General features: G+C 41.6%; 1 protein-coding gene across 5 annotated transcripts in view; it reads left to right on the top strand.

Moving 5' to 3' along the window:
• The window catches only part of JMJD1C (jumonji domain containing 1C), a 169,479-nt gene that overhangs the window by 123,031 nt on the left and 30,569 nt on the right, over positions 1 to 15,879 (top strand). For 4 of the 5 annotated variants that reach the window (XM_064513683.1, XM_064513685.1, XM_064513688.1 and 1 more), the window contains 5 exons: positions 5,060 to 5,165; positions 10,033 to 10,157; positions 11,426 to 11,569; positions 11,686 to 11,878; positions 11,966 to 13,644. In XM_064513683.1, coding sequence (XP_064369753.1) covers positions 5,060 to 5,165; positions 10,033 to 10,157; positions 11,426 to 11,569; positions 11,686 to 11,878; positions 11,966 to 13,644 — 2,247 coding nt within the window. The remainder of the gene's footprint in view (positions 1 to 5,059; positions 5,166 to 10,032; positions 10,158 to 11,425; positions 11,570 to 11,685; positions 11,879 to 11,965; positions 13,645 to 15,879) is intronic. The other variant, XM_064513687.1, reaches the window with a different exon arrangement.

Genomic DNA, 15,879 nt, shown 5'->3' on the forward strand with positions numbered 1-15,879 from the left:
GAAATGAGTTTCTGCTGATACAAAAAAGATGTCCTTTATGCATTGAAGCCGAACGCAGAGACGCTGTGGCCAAGGCAGGCTCTTCTCCAAATGTTTGCAGGTTCTGATGCTTGGAGTGTGTTGAGACTTGGTCTTCAAGGCTCTAATTTAAGCGTTTCAAATGCCAAAAGCTACTGTTTTCCCAGTGCTGGTTTTCCTATAATACATATCATCAGTTCTTCTCTTTTCCTTCATTGAAAAGTAAAAGTTGACAGCCGACATTGGAGTTTCCATATCCTGCTAAGCAGCACGTGAACTGTGTGATTTGATGGGAGGCGGGGGGCTCCCTGAATCCATTTTTGAGTTTGTTTTGTGCTGGAGGCTTTCATCTCTCAACTTAAAATGAACTTGTTTCTGCCCTCTGTTTCTGCCCTCTTCTGTGAAGAATTACTTCAAAGTACTTTAGAATGTTGAGGAAACATCTTATTTTGCTATCACAAGTCTTGCTGGAAAGTTAGAGAGCTGTGGAAATGTGCTAGTGTTCCCACCGCAGATGTGTCCCAGCATCCAGAACAGAAAAGGGGCTTGCAGTTACTTGAACCTTTCAGAACACCTTCTGGTTTGGAGGCAATGTGCAGATTCGGTAATATACAGGGATGCCTTTTAGTGTCTCGGACAGTGTTTTGTTTGTGGCTGGGGCTTGAAGGAGAGTACTGTGTGTGATTTCGACTTGCGTTTCTGAGGGTGCGCTCTTTGAAATTCCTGTTTGATTCGTAACTCAAAAGAATTCAGAGGTTTTGTAAGTGAACTACATTTGTTCACCCATGGCTTTGAATGGGAAGTTATGTTCATATGAAAAAGCTGTCTGAAAATGTTGCTCTGAACCAAGATTCCCTGTTCCTGGGAAGCAGCGCTGGAAGAGGCAGCAGTGGGTCTGGTTAAAGCAGAGTGGTATCCTAACCTGATGGTATGCTCTGCAGTTTCCAACCTGCTCTGTTATTTTGCACCAGAAGAAAAAATATACTCAGAAAAACCCTGGATCAGTTCATCATTTGGGAAAATGATTAAATTCTTTATGCTTCTCAGGACATCCTAGGAATCTAGCACATCACCAGCAGGTCAGGATTCTCATCTAAAAAGACACACAGCCAAGTCAAATATTATTTGGACAGTTGAGCAGAAAGTCCACTCCATCAGAAGTGAATTCGTCTTTTAGAGTGGAAAGACAGAAGAACAGCAGCAAAGATCTGCAGAACCGGCCATGTGTTGAGAAGTTTCTCATAGTCACGCTGCTCCATGTGGCCATCTTCCAGAAGGGTGGGAGGGATTGTGCCTATCTCATCTTCCTGGCCCAGAGGCTCTGTATCTTCTTCCCCGTATTGTGTATAATCTTTCTTGGAGCAAGGGCCACTACTGTATCAGTTGTATAAAAAGCTTCATATGGCAGATTTTAAAAAAAGAAAATTGCAGTCCCATTTTTTTGATTTGCATTTTGATTTGCATTTCATAAGGCTTTCAAACCAACATTAACATCCTCATGGAGGAGGGGTTCCAGAACTTGTGGAAAAACTAGTCTAGGAGAGGGACTTTTTTTTTGCAAGTAAAACTACTTCAAATGAGGAACATACTAGAGGAAAATCCTACAGGGCATTCAATCCTTGTGCAGCTTAGTCTGTCAATCTTGCTGCTTCAACCAAGAAGGGGGGAAAAAATGAGGATCTTAATGGCCAACGTTCAATAAGTACCCTGTAAGCAGACAGAGTTATTTTTTCTTGAACAATAAAAACACAGGGTAAAGAAAAAGATCGGCTATTGCTGAATCATCTGCTCAACTTCAGTACCAAGAGGAGATTGCAAGTCATCAGCCTTTTGCTCAGTGCCTAGTCTGTCTTTTCTTTTAAACTTGCCCCAGTTTGTGGTTTGCACTAAAACAGTGTGCTTAAGGGTTTCACCTTATGGTTTAACACATGATCTAATTAAATATCCTGGTTTTGCAGATTTTCAAATTTAACAGCAGAACAAAATCCATCATGTTGCACATACCTTTGTCCATGGATACATGTAGTATGTACCAGAAATAATAGAATTCTTGAGATTTCAGGAACCATTTTTTTCATTGCTTGACATTGAGCTTCAGTTGTCAGGTGCAATTTTGCTTTGCCATACTGATTTCCATGCACTGGTATTTTAGAACCATATTATACCAAATTCACATCTAGAAGCAGAATATTTTTTACAACAGTTATTGATGATATAGTAAATGTGTGTTTTGTGTGTATGTGCATGTATATATGTATGTATGTATAGATAATTTTTTTCAGAAACCTTGGATTCTCTGTGGTATCCTGTGCACAATCCCAGTCACACCTGGGTGCAGTTCTTGTTATGGATCTTTGACCTCTCTTGTGCTTTTTCTGGCTCATCTCCTCTCTGTTGATGAATAGTAGTACAGGGTGAGCTATTAAAGCAAATTTGACACACAAGTAGTCTTGGCTATGTCTGTACAAAAGCAGGGATTGAGCAGGGACTGGATAATGAAGCAAAAGTAGTCTCTTACTATCTGTTGTCCAGCTATTTTTTTTTTTATTAAAACTGTAGAGAGGTACTAATATCGTACATAGTAATACCTACCTAGTGTATCTGTTAGTATCGAAGTAGGATAGCTGCCTTGATGCATTGGTTCGGTTTGGTGAGGGGGGTGGGACATGGGACACATTCTTGCTTTCCACTGCTGTTTTCCATCTGTCCAAAGTTGAGCCACTCTCTTCGTGCAGCCTCAGGGAAGGACTAGTATTCTCTAAGGTTCTTCACTGACCGTATTTTTCTCCAAAAGTGAGGAAAGCCAGAATGGACATTGTAGTCTCCTTTTCTAAGAAGTGTTTGCACTAAACATTTTCAGTCTAAGATACCGATAAGCCTGATGCATCTGAATAGAACGAGAAGGGTTCTAATGTTCTGTCTGTAGATTCATCGTTATCTCGGTGTCAAGTTCAAAGAAGGCAAAGATGCTTCAGAAGGATGTGGAGTCTAAAGAAAGAAGAATGCCAGTGTGTATTGTCTCCAGACACAGAGCTGATCTATAAATAGTGTGTTTCAGGACGAAGAAAAGGCTTGAGAACTTTGCCTAAAGACCTCATCATCTGAGCAGAATAACTTTAGAGTAACAGATTTGATTTCTGGGTCCCCGATCAATGTGTATAGTCTTAGAATCAAGATACTAATTTTTTCAACGGGACTGGAGGAATTGTACAATATATGCATGCTCGGTTGCATTTTTAAGTCAGCTAGACTTTCCAGTATTGCAATGTCTCAGTCCATTGCTTAGATGTAATGTTTATCGATGCAAGAGGGGAGATGCTTGGGAAGGAAATCTCTTGCATGCTCGTCTCCTCCTGCAGCTGCTGTGAAGGAGGGTGTGAGGGGAGGAAGACAGATGAATGTTCATCGTATGACTCCAAAGCCAAATAGTCTGTTGGGTTCCCTGGGAAGTCATTCCCTCTTTCCAATGTTACTGCATCTGGCTTTGGGATCAAATCCGAAGATGGATTTGCAAATGAAAGCAAAACAGCTAATACACCTCTTCTAGTCTGCCTCAGGAAAGAAAGCATTTTGCTACTCTGCTATTCTTGAATGAATGCTATTATGGACTCTTTTGTGCCTCTGATAATGTTAGCCCTATATTTGCCATAATGGTATTTGTAACCTGGTGGCAGGGGTCCTGTTGGTCTTCCTCTTCACTTTTACTTGGTTCCACATCACATGTATTGTAATGGTCATCACGACCATTCTTTTTGGATCTGATGGTGTATCCTTTCTGAAAACCGTAGGAAAGGTAGCAGTAATTCTCTCTAATAGTTGAAGCATTGATGCATTCTCTGTGATAGAGAATAGCAAACCTTTACGGAAATGAGTTTTGAATTTAAAATAGAGAGCCTGTGATATAGTGAGTTAATAGGAAGAATCTCATCTGGACGAATAGAGAGAAATCACTAATGTCATTTGAGGGCCTGGCAGCAATGAACAATTCCCTGAGTGTTGGTTGTGTCTTATATTCTATGGCTGAAGCTCTTCATAATAAGTCGTGAGACATCAAGGAACTTGTTTGAGATCAAGGGAAGAAATTACTTGATCTCGATTGCAGTACTGATAAAACATTTTACATTTTGTATGTTGAGAATCTCTGATTATTTTAGCTCTGTCTGAAGTTCTTTCAACACAAGCGAATGTTCCTTCAGTTCTCGGATTTCCAGGGCCGCCTTCTGCACTAGGAGTCACCAACCTGCCGAGCAGCTTTATTTCTCTGACACAAATCTCAAGGCAGAAATAGCAAGTGCGCTCTGAAATAGAGAAATAGATTTATAAGAGTCCAGATGATGATTTAAGCCATGCTTTCAAGGGTACAAAACAGGTTTTTGTGTAGTGTTTCCTTGCTGTGAGGACAGTGCCACCAAGCATGTCTTAATTACCCAGAAGTAGTGTCTCTAATTCAGATAGTAAAGAATCTTTTCCAACAAAATCGAGATCAAATAAGATGTGTTTTAATTTTTAAATTAGCCAGTTAACGAAGGCCTGCATATTTGAAAATTAGTAATGGCGTTTGTTTCTTTTATTATACAGGTATGTTTTATGAATTATCTTTATGTTTTTAAACCTGTACATGTATGTTTATGTTCAATATGCATGTCCATATTAAATTTTACAAATATGCGAAACAAGGAGAATTTTTTTCTTGATTCTTTTTGTCACTACTTAAACAGTTCTTGCTGCATACCTGTAAACATTGAATTCTTTAAAGGGTAACTTTAGCTTGTAGTAAGACAGTATTTATGAAAGTGTGATCCTATTAATAGCTTATAAGTCTGGCCACATACAGGATCTGACATACTGTGAACCCGTGAAATAACTCTTAGCAGTATCTTGCACTTGTAAGATTTTTCTAAAAGTAACATAGGGATTTGTAGGGAATCAGTAAAATTGCATCAAACTACTTAATACCGTACTCTAAAATATATTTAGGAAAATAAACAGAAATGTTGCAAATAAACATAACATATGGTTCTTTTTTTAATCTCTACTTTAGGACGACGTAGACAGTCTAAACCCAGTTCTCAGGGATAACCCGCAGTTACATGAGGAGGTAAAAGCCTGGGTAAAGGAACAAAAGGTTCAGGAGATTTTTATGCAAGGTAATTATTTGGGAAATTGTGTTATTTTTATTCTGTGTTAGCTAGCTTAAGGCCGTTAGTTACGTGGCATTTGTCCCACAGCATTTGTGGTACAGTGGAGAATATATTTCTAACTCGGTACTTTAGAAGTGTTTGCTAAAACAAGAGAACAAGACTATGTAAGAAGCTGTGCATAACTTCTTCAGACTGTTCTTAACTTGTTTGATGTCTCAGTGATTATAGTAAAAGCTGAAAATCATTAGTCTGTAGATATTTTACTAAAATTTGTTCTGGAAACCAGTAAATGAATGGCAACTCCACCCCTTTTAGCCTATTTAAAACTGTGATGTGCTCTGCTGTTGTTATTGTTGCGTGTGGTGGCTTCCTGGAGCAGGAGAGGTTAGCGTGCAGTTGTTTGTGCTTGTGGTTCTTCACACTTTTGTCACCGATGAATAATACTTTGAGATTTGTCCCCCTCCAAGACTGAAAAGTACCTTTTAAATCAGTTAAGATTTTGTAACTCAGTTCTGATACTGCAAGGTTGCAGCAAGCCCGTACAGTTGTCGGGTTTTTACACTGCAGGTACGAGTTATGTGAAAACTAGTATGAAATAGATTAAATTATTTTAATCCAACCTTGCTAATACTTTTAGTATTCTATACATTGTAGTATGTTCATTAACTTTTTGCAGGACTGATAGCCAGCTCTACAGAGGCATTTAGGTGCCTGGCAGTGGGAGGCAGAAACTAATTTCAGTGGGTCTGGGCTAAAATCCCTAGCTAAACAATAAAGCAACTTTGGGACAAAAATGCTTAAGTAGTTGCTCTGTAAGTTAGGATTGGGAGGGGAGCAGTAAATCTGATGTTTTAAAGATGGGACTGAGGTTTGCTTGTTGTCTGCTTTCTTTGATAAAACTGAGATTAGAGGACCAAAGGAATATGGTAAGTGTAATATTGAAGTTATGGTAGAATACTTTGTCTTTCCTTTTGTGGAGTTTTTAATTTGTCTAGATATAATTATTCTTACGGGCCACAGAGAAAGGGTGCTGAAAAAAGCAATGTGCTCACTTGTGGAGGTAGTATTTGGTATGTCCGTATTAGTCATTTTAGATTTTATCATTATATCATCAGATACAGCATGAGTCAATAGTCTGTTGATGAAATTTGCAGCCAAAATGGGTTTGAGAGGTGATGAGAAATCAAGTTAGGGCTGCATAAAAAGGAAACGAGAATTGAGCTTGTTTAATGTATTTCATTAGAGTAACAATAAAAAGACAATTATAAAAGGCCCTGTATACCCTAGTGAAGAATCAACACTGTAACAAAGCCCCAGCAACATCAAAATAGTCATCTAAATGAAACTGCTGGTGCATCATCCACAGAACTCATTTACATCTCATCATTCCAGAAAGCGTATTTTTGTTTAAAAAAATATATAAATTATGTAGTTTATCAAGCAGCTGTTTGGATGCTTAGAGGCTCACCATATGAGGAGTATTTCACATGAAGAGGTGAAGCAAATGTCGCCATGCTCGCAGCCTGGCACCCTTCCCTCCCGCCTTGTCTGAGCCAGGGCTGGGGCTCAGATCTGGGTGCTCACGTCAAGTGGCGCAGGAGCCCCGAGGGGGTCCCCCGCTGTGCCGGGCCGCGGCCCAGGGCTGCTGCGGTGACGCCGCTCGGCCCCGTGGGACCGGGTCAGCTGGCAGCCACTGCTGTCATGTGCGCTCAGGGCCGCGTTGTGCTCCCCAGAAACGAGATTTTGCATTTTGCCCAAGTCTTCAGTGGCTTGAGGGTAGCCCTCTAGTTGAGCTAGCCACTGTAAGCCAATAATGTAAGCCTTCCTTTCTCCTGCCCTCCATTCTGTTTTTCTTTACCTCCTCCGTGTTACCGTTCTCCTGTTCCCTTTAGCTTAGGCAACATTTTCACTTCTATCCTGTTCACATGCATCTGTTAAGGTTGATACAATGTTCTCTTCATCCTCCAGAATGTTTTTAGGATCCAGCCTTTTCCTTTTTGTCTGCAGTGCTAAAGTCATCATCTCGTATCTTACTATTTTCTATTTTGACTGTTGCAGTTAAAACACAGTTTTGCTGAAGAAAGCAGAATCACAGAGAAGAACATCGAAATCCAGTTCCAAATATTTGAAAAGAAACACATCAGTTTTAGGAGGGGGAATTTTAGTAAAATCTGTTGAATTGCCTACAAGACTGAGACTGAAGAAAAAACTTGGCCCTGGTGACCTTTGCTTTGGGTGGCAGTCACAGCAGCATGCTTTGCAGTAGAGATCGTAGGTTTGGCAGGAAAGTAGTTTCTTCCTTGCTAAAAAAGCAACTCCCAAATGTGGCTGAATTGAAAGCTTTGGGGAAAAATAAAAAACAGTTCAAGGAACATACTCAGTAAAGCGTCTTTGGTTTTTTTTAGCAATTAAAATCTTTGAAATTTTTCTCCTTATTAGATTTATTATCAGTACAGTCTTTGAGGCTGCATATATAATAATCTCTTGAAACACTGAGTATGCTTCAGCCCCGATGATATTTCCTGATAGTGCTGCACATGCTGTTTCAACATTGTGTAGCTGAGCATGATTCAGCCAGGGACTAGAGACAAAGCCAGGCTCTTCCTGTAATGGCTGCTTGCGGCTGGGCTGGGCTGGCCTGGAGCTGAACTGTCGTGTGACCGCAGTTTAATCTTTCTCCCTCTTCCGGACACCCCAGCAGCATGAAAGAAAAATGGTCTTTAAAGGTAGCTACAGGCTAATTTAAAACCAGATAGGATAAGAGCTGGGATGAAGGACAGACACCGATTAGAACAAGGAGTAAGAGGAAAGGATTTGGCACTGTGTCAGTACAGAGGAACACGCGAGAAGCTGGGAGCTTGTGGGTGAGGAAGGATGGAGCTTGTGAACTGAGGAGACTGGGGAAGGGCTTGGGAGCCAGGGGCCTGGAGCTGAAAATGCTAAAATGAGACCAAAAGCTGGGAGCAGAGGAGAGGCTGGTTATGCAAGAAATTGAGACCGAAAATCATTGTGGAGATGACAGAAGGATGGAAGCAAGGAGTTGCTGGGATAGGAAGGGGAACGTTGGGCAAAAAGACATGGACAAAAGTTAATGAACTGAGACTGGCTGCATGAGGAGGAGCGTTGGGAGTGCCATGAAAAGCTGGAGACATGGAGAAGGCGGTCGGGTCAGAGAGCCAGCAGGGTGAAGGCTGAAAGAGAGGCACTTTGCAGGGGCGTAAGGAGGAAGGGTTGGAGAGTAGCCATCAGGAAGTGTGTCCTCCTGGGACCCAGTCTGGTCCAAGGCCAGGAATGCGAGACCTCAGCGTGTGGCTTGTTCTATTCCTGTCCCTGTGCATCTGCGGGGTGCGCTGGCCACGCTGGTCTGGTCTGCTCTGGCCCGTGCCTGTGCAGCCTGCACGTGCTCCTGGATGAGCTGCTCCTGCAGCTCAGGGTGGCAGTGGGCGAGTGGGCCACGAGGTCCCAGCTACGCAGTGAGTGATGTGGCTGTGGGGGACAGTAGGACGGAGTTTCTGTTTTTCAACTGTCTGTTTTAAGTCCTGGATAATGACATGCAAAAGGTGTTTTAAAAGGTCATGCTAAGGTTGCAAAAACCACTTGAAAAAGTCTAAATTATTGCTGCTTTTGCACTTCCAGTTGATCCCTTAGATGTTGGCATTCAAAGTAGTCTTTATGATCGCTCACTGCTTTCTCATGCAGGGTGTATGATGGACCCAGTTTGGTGTGGATATGGGTGTTTTAGTGGAGCAAGCTGTCGCCTCTAAGATCCTGGCCTGTTGTTGCAGACATTTGAGCTTGCTTAATGTATGAGGCAGGGGCCAGCAAGAATGATCTTCAGGAGAGCCGCAGGGGTTGTAGTCTATCCTTGCCTATGCAACTGTGCAAGTCTTAAGCAAATCATTTGGACTGGGCTTTTCATAGGTTATTGCTAGTTGGCTTTACTTCATTTCCTGCACGCTGGCTCGGGGACCTGGGATTTAGTTGTGGAAGTAGTGAAACTCGCACAGTTAGAACTGAACTTGGTGGCAGCATCGCTTGAGTGTATAAATGCTACAGAAGCAATCCTTGCAATGAGACGTAGGATCCTCCTGATAAGACAGGCAATGAACATGAAGAAAACTGTTGAACCTCAGTATCTGGGTCTTACAGCTGTAAAATGAGTACTGTGTTATACTGTCCTCCCCCCTACCTCCAAAAGTGGGCTTGCGGAGACGAATTAAATTGATCTTGGTGAAGGGACAGTGCACAGGGTTTCTTTGCACTTGACATCTTAAAGCAGGAGCTAGAGTCTTACTAGTGTATGCATTTTTAAATGTTTTGTGGGGCCGTGAGTAGGGATTGGATCACTCAACTGCCTTTCTGAACTGCTGTAACAGAGAGAAACTCTGTGGTTACTTATGGGAAAGACTTGGCAGATGTAGAGCCTAAACACCAAGATCTAAATTGTTTTGCCAGCAAAGCAATGGGCATGTGACTAGCCTATTAAATAGCTTCTGTATAACCTGCTGCTGCCACTTTCTAGCCTTTCTAGAGCCTAGATTACTGCTCTATGGTTACTGTTTGTAGGCAGGAATTTTCCCATCATTTGTCATTATGGATGCAAAAAGATTTAGTTAGATAAGAAAATTGTATGTTGAAAATGTTAGCATAATTGACCTTAAAGCATACTTAAATGTGCCATTTGCATTTCAAAATGTCTTTCTGAATAAAAGTAAAATTCACAGGCAGTGCTGTGCCAGAAGCACTTGCAGTTTGCTGTCAGTGCCATTCGCATTATATATTGTGCTATGAAGCTTAAAATGATGGAAAAACTATTTATACTTTTTTTTTTCTGAACTCCTCAATGGCTTTTTTATTTCTTCCTCTTCTAAAGGTCCATACTCCTTAAATGGTTATAGGGTGAGAGTATACAGACAGGATTCTGCCACCCAGTGGTTTACTGGTATAATTACTCATCATGATCTCTTCACTCGCACTATGGTTGTTATGAATGACCAGGTGAGTTTGATATATGATACTCAGAAAACAAGCCCCAAGTGAACTGCGTATTGGGAGCTTTAATGTTTTTTGTGATGCTCTGAAATGCACTGAACTGCTCACTTCCAGCAGGGAAAATCTATTGCTTATTGTGTTGGAAAATGCAGCATGTCTTTCCATTGGACTAGCAGTTAATACTGAAGCTAAACATTTGTGCAATTATATGATTAATTCCAGCCCTACAGTTTTGCTTTCCTTCTGTTGTCCTTATTTGACTAGCTTAGTCTCTGAAGTGAAGCAATCTAAATTTAAGAACTGGTCTTCCCTGTCGGCTCTGTTTAGAATTTCTTTTCTCAACTCTAAAATCTTGTAGCACTCCAGTAACAACTGCTTTTCTCAAACAATTGAAGTATCCATGTTCCGTAATTTACTGCATTAAGCATTTACTGCCACCTTAATTTACGTTTACTGTGGTGGGTTTTAGTTGTATTTCTGAAGTCGGCTTTATGAAAAGAATGAATACTGGTATTTTTAGTGGCAGTAATGAATCTTATTTCAGGACACCCAAGTAATGACTCAGTGTTGATGTAGTAAATGACCTGTCTGCCTTGAAATGACTGACAAAATCATATGCGACAATATAAATTTGTCTAGTCTAATGCTCAAGTCCACTCTTTTCCCTTCATTTGCTCTCATTATTTTTCCCAAATACCAGCTTTTCACTTTGTGAAGCATTAATTAAAGATCTGTTTAATATTTCTTTCTGAAATATCTCCCGTCACTAGAAACACTCCTGAAGTCTTAGGCTTCTCTCTAGTCGTTTTGGTTCCTGTCTTTCAACAGTTTTGCTGCTGTTGAAAGCAATATTGTAATATGTTTCTGCAATACATTTTATAATATATGAAATATATGAGTATTTTGTATAGTTTATGTATTTTAATTGTTCCTTAAGGATTATGCTCTATAAAGAGTTCAGTGTCTTTTAATTTGAAATTTGCATTTCAGTGAAATGGAAGGAGCAGTGATGTGGTGATGGTGGTAACTTAAAAAAAGGGGAGGGGGACAGAATTATCTTTACAATGAAATGATAATGCTTCGGTTTTGCTGTGTTCCCAGCCTTTGAGAAGTTCTACCTCAGTCCTGCTTGCAAAGATTGAGTAGACTTTTCTCTGATTAGTCTTTAACACACAAAATAGACTAGATATTGATCATGAACACTGATACAGAAACTATAAATTGGATAGTATCTGAACATCTGCTGATTATTGTTTTTCTTTTTTAATAACCAGGTGTTAGAACCTCAAAATGTTGATCCTTCTATGGTTCAGATGACCTTTCTAGATGATGTTGTTCACTCTTTGTTGAAAGGTGAAAATATTGGCATTACTTCACGCCGAAGGTCTCGTTCCAACCAGAACAGCAACACAGTTCACGTAGATATATTTCTCATTTTACCTAAGTATTATTGTATATTGCAAATAGTAAATATACATGTTTAAAGTCACTAATCAAAATTGTGTTAAGTCATTAATTACAAAATTAATTTTAGGGTCATTATACACGTGCGCAAGCAAATAGTCCCAGACCAGCAATGAATTCCCAAACTGCAGCACCAAAACAGAATTCTCACCAGCACCAGCAGCAGCGCAATACTCGGCCAAACAAAAGGAAAGGCTCTGACAGCAGCATGCCTGACGAAGAGAAGATGAAAGAAGAGAGATACGATTATATTGGTCGAGGAGGTAAGAGCAGTTACTGGAAAGCAAGGGGGAGATTCTTCAAACCATATTAGAGTGCAAGCATAATAGATTTGTTTTTCTCATTTACAGAAAATCCCAAAAACAAAAATAAACACTTCCTTAGTAAAAGAAGAAAACCTGAAGAGGACGAAAAGAAGTTAAATATGAAGAGACTGCGGACAGACAATATCTCAGATTACTCTGAGAGCAGTGACTCAGAAATTTCAAATAAAAGATTAACAGATTCGTCCTCAGAGCAAAATTCAGAAAATGAGTTAAAAAGCAAGAATGCTTCAAAGATAAATGGAGAAGAAGGAAAATCCCAAACTATTGAGGGATTAGAAGAACAGACACTAACAGATAGGCAGTCTCCATGGGATGAAATACAGGAGGATAAAAAACGTGAAGAGACAGAAAGACTGAAGTCATCTGTCTTAGATCAGCAGGAAAAGTCTTCACTCCATGCAGCAGAGCAGCCAACACCTTATGAGCAGAACGCCAAGGATCCACACGTTCAAGAGTGCAGTGCAGAAAAACATCGTGCTGTGGAATTAAAAAATGAGCAGTTCGTACCCAGACCTCCAACTCCAAAATGTGTTGTTGATATAACTAATGAAAACAACGCTGAGAAGGAGAGCCAGGATAATGCTGCAAGTACCTTTGGTTTGCAGACGGTTCAGAAAATAGAATCTCACAGCAGTGATTTAAAACAGCAGTTTGCAAATGCAAATTTCCTTGAAACAAGAAAACAGGAAACTGATCAAAGTTGGGTGAGCAATATTGTTAACAAGACGGATTTGATACAACCTGGGGTTGTGAAAACCTTATCAATAACTGAACATTTAAATCCTGAAAAAGAGAAAGTGCCGTACGGCTCATTTATATCTTCGTTAAATGTAGCTTCTCTAGCAGAAGAAAGTAAACTACATAAACAAAGTCCAGTCCCTGATTCTGTGAAGTCAAAACCTAGTGCTTCAGTTGATCATCCTAAAACAAAGTCACCTGATGTTAAGCCTAAATTCACCCAATCTTCCGATACTGTGAAGTCTAAGGTTAGTTCCCAAAACAGCCATGCTACTGGATTAACAAAGTCAGCCAATAAAAGTGAGCATGATTTGCCAAGGTCTAGTTTCCATCCAGTTCCAGCTAGAGTTAGTGCTCTAGAAGCTACTAAAAGTCCTCTTATCATTGACAAGAACGAACATTTCACAGTGTACAGGGACCCCACTCTGATTGGACAAGAAACAGGAGCTAATCACATTTCACCTTATTTGCATCAGCATAATTATCCGCTGCATTCCTCATCCCACCGAACCTGTTTAAATCCAAATGCTCATCATCCTGCATTAACTGGTTCATCCCATCTGCTATCTGGGTCTTCCACTCAGACTCCATTGTCCGCTATTAACACTCATCCTCTTAGTACCGCATCTCACCATTCTGTTCATCACCCTCATCTACTTCCTGCAGTGTTGCCCGGAGTGCCTACCGCCTCCTTGCTGGGTGGCCATCCACGACTAGAGACTGCTCATGCTAGCAGCTTAAGCCATTTGGCATTAGCACACCAGCAGCAGCAACAGATGTTACAACACCAGTCTCCACATCTTCTGGGACAAGCTCATCCTTCTGCTTCCTATAATCAGCTAGGGCTTTATCCAATTATTTGGCAGTACCCAAACGGAACACATGCTTACTCAGGACTCGGTCTGCCCTCCTCGAAATGGGTCCACCCCGAAACGCCTGTTAACGCGGAGGCTTCCATGAGAAGGGTAAGTTGTGCTGATTTAACTACATTCTTAGTTGAGGCTGGTGTCTCCCCAGTAATAGTTTTCTAGGTACAAACTTGCTAGTCCTCTAACTGTGTCACTGAGTATGCAGTAAGGTTGTGTTTTTGCAGAGAGATAGAACTAGAAATGGAAATCTAGTAATACTGTTGTTTCACAGTGTACAAGAGTAGAGAGTTCTTCAGGACCTTGATTTCCTGAATGTTTTAAAGTGAGATGAAATGTTTAGGTTTTAAGCTTATGACCAAGTGAGGTCAACCAGCTGGTTTGAGACCTTAAGTCCACAGAGTGAATATTTGTTATTTTAAACCATGAAAAACATCAGATGGGTTAAATACTGGAAGAAGTGCGACGGTCATCTTCCTAGTTAAATTTCCTGTATGCTTGTTGGATAATGGGGAGAGGCTGACCCTGATGAAGGAATCCTAAATTCAGTTAGAAGTTATGAAGAGAAATACCCTGTAGCACTGATAAATCTTTCTTGCCCCCTCCACCTCTATGTCTTTTGTCTTACTTTACACCTATCTGTGTACCTTCTCCTGGCTTATCTTTTTCTCCCCTTCTGTTCCTCTTTACACACATCCCTGCCTTCATATCTGATTTCTGCTCCTCTGTATTCAGGTCAGGGCGATTGCTCTGTCTCTGTGCTGCGTATAACCACTGAAGTCTCAGGAGAAATCGTTTGTGCTTTTCAGCTTAGTTCCCAGTGCTGCGGTGGTGGTTGGCAGGCAGACACGGCAATTATGGGAAAAGTTTTCTCAGCTCCTGCAGGCTTGGAGACAGCATGCTTTTCGCAGACACCTTACAGGAACAGTGTACGAGGAAGCATGTGCAGCTCAGACAGAAGCTTTGGAGAGCATTGCTGCCAGCTTCAATCAAACCTCCACTGAGCATGTGCATACTGATTTTTAGAGGCTTAAAACTTGGCCTAATTTGGGCAGATTTTCACAGGGACTACAAAAGGCATGTCACTGACACTGGTCCTTCTGTCAAATTGAAAGCCTTTGCATCAAGGCTTGGAGCTTCTGAATGATTAAGTTTTGGGGGATTTTTTGTTTTTATTGTATATCATGGAGAAAACTATTTTTCCTCAACCTCATTCTTGGGAATAGCCAAATCATTGTGGCTGAGTCTTCCCAAACATAAAGTTTGTGCCGGCCTTGTAATATGAAGTCAGTTTGATCTAAAATGAGATAAAATCAAATGCAAAAGGGAGAAAAAGCCTAAGAGAAAGCTATAGGTGGATTTATCTTTTCATGTTGCTACCTGCTCCACCCCATACTGAAGTCCATTTTGAAGATCCATTATGATAGACTGTTTTCTCTTTGGCTGTCTGAAGTATGCAGCCATGCATACTGAGACACGTAGCTTTTTAATTATGTTGATATGTGGCAATTGTCTTGTGGTGACTTGTCTTCTGGCTCTAGCACTGGCGGCCTTTTTTAAATATATCTTCAGAACCTCAGAATGGGTGTTCCCAAAAGCGGTTTGCCTGATTGCCATCCTTGTAGGGAGGGATCCGTGTTTCAGCAACAGCCCCCTCGGCTCGGGACCAAGCCACGCGGATGTGCCCAAGGAAGGAAGGGTGTCCCCGAGCCCACGTCTTCTAGCACCTGCGGGTGCCGGTGCAGCTCCCGTCTGTGGGCTGGACCTCCATGGCTACGGGTGGGGTCATGAGGCTGCTTGGGCAGTCTTTGCTGCCCAAGCAGATGTTCCCCCTCTTCTCCAGGGAGAAGGTGATGGGCCTCTTTTGCCTAATACTTTAATGCAGCTTACAGGGTATTCGTGGGAACTCACCGCAATGCGGGAACTCCTGATGTAGGAAATGCGCGCACTAAAACTGTTAGTGCAAAACCCAAGAGGTTGGTTTAAATATTCAAAAGTCTAGAAACGAGAACTTCAAAGTCAGAGCACCTGCACATCTGTTCTGTAGTTTGTGCATGTGTCACAAGAGCTTTCTTTGCTGCTCTCCTGCTGCAGCAGTTCTCAAGTGGGAGTCACGTGGGCTGGGGAGCAAGAGAGGGTGGGCTGCGCAGGCCCCTGGGAGCAGAGGAGGGGCCGAGGTGCTGGCAGTGGGAGCTGGGCTGGAGCAGGGCTCAGAGGCTTTGGGATGCGCACAGGAGCTCTGCTTGTCCCTGTCCCTGTCCCCAGCACAGGTTGGGGACCACCACTCCCCACCAAGGCGCTGTTCCTTTCTTCCTAGTCCACTAGGCAGTATGT

This window comes from Dromaius novaehollandiae, chromosome 6, assembly GCF_036370855.1.
Source record: "Dromaius novaehollandiae isolate bDroNov1 chromosome 6, bDroNov1.hap1, whole genome shotgun sequence".
NCBI classification, from domain to species: Eukaryota; Metazoa; Chordata; class Aves; order Casuariiformes; family Dromaiidae; genus Dromaius; species Dromaius novaehollandiae.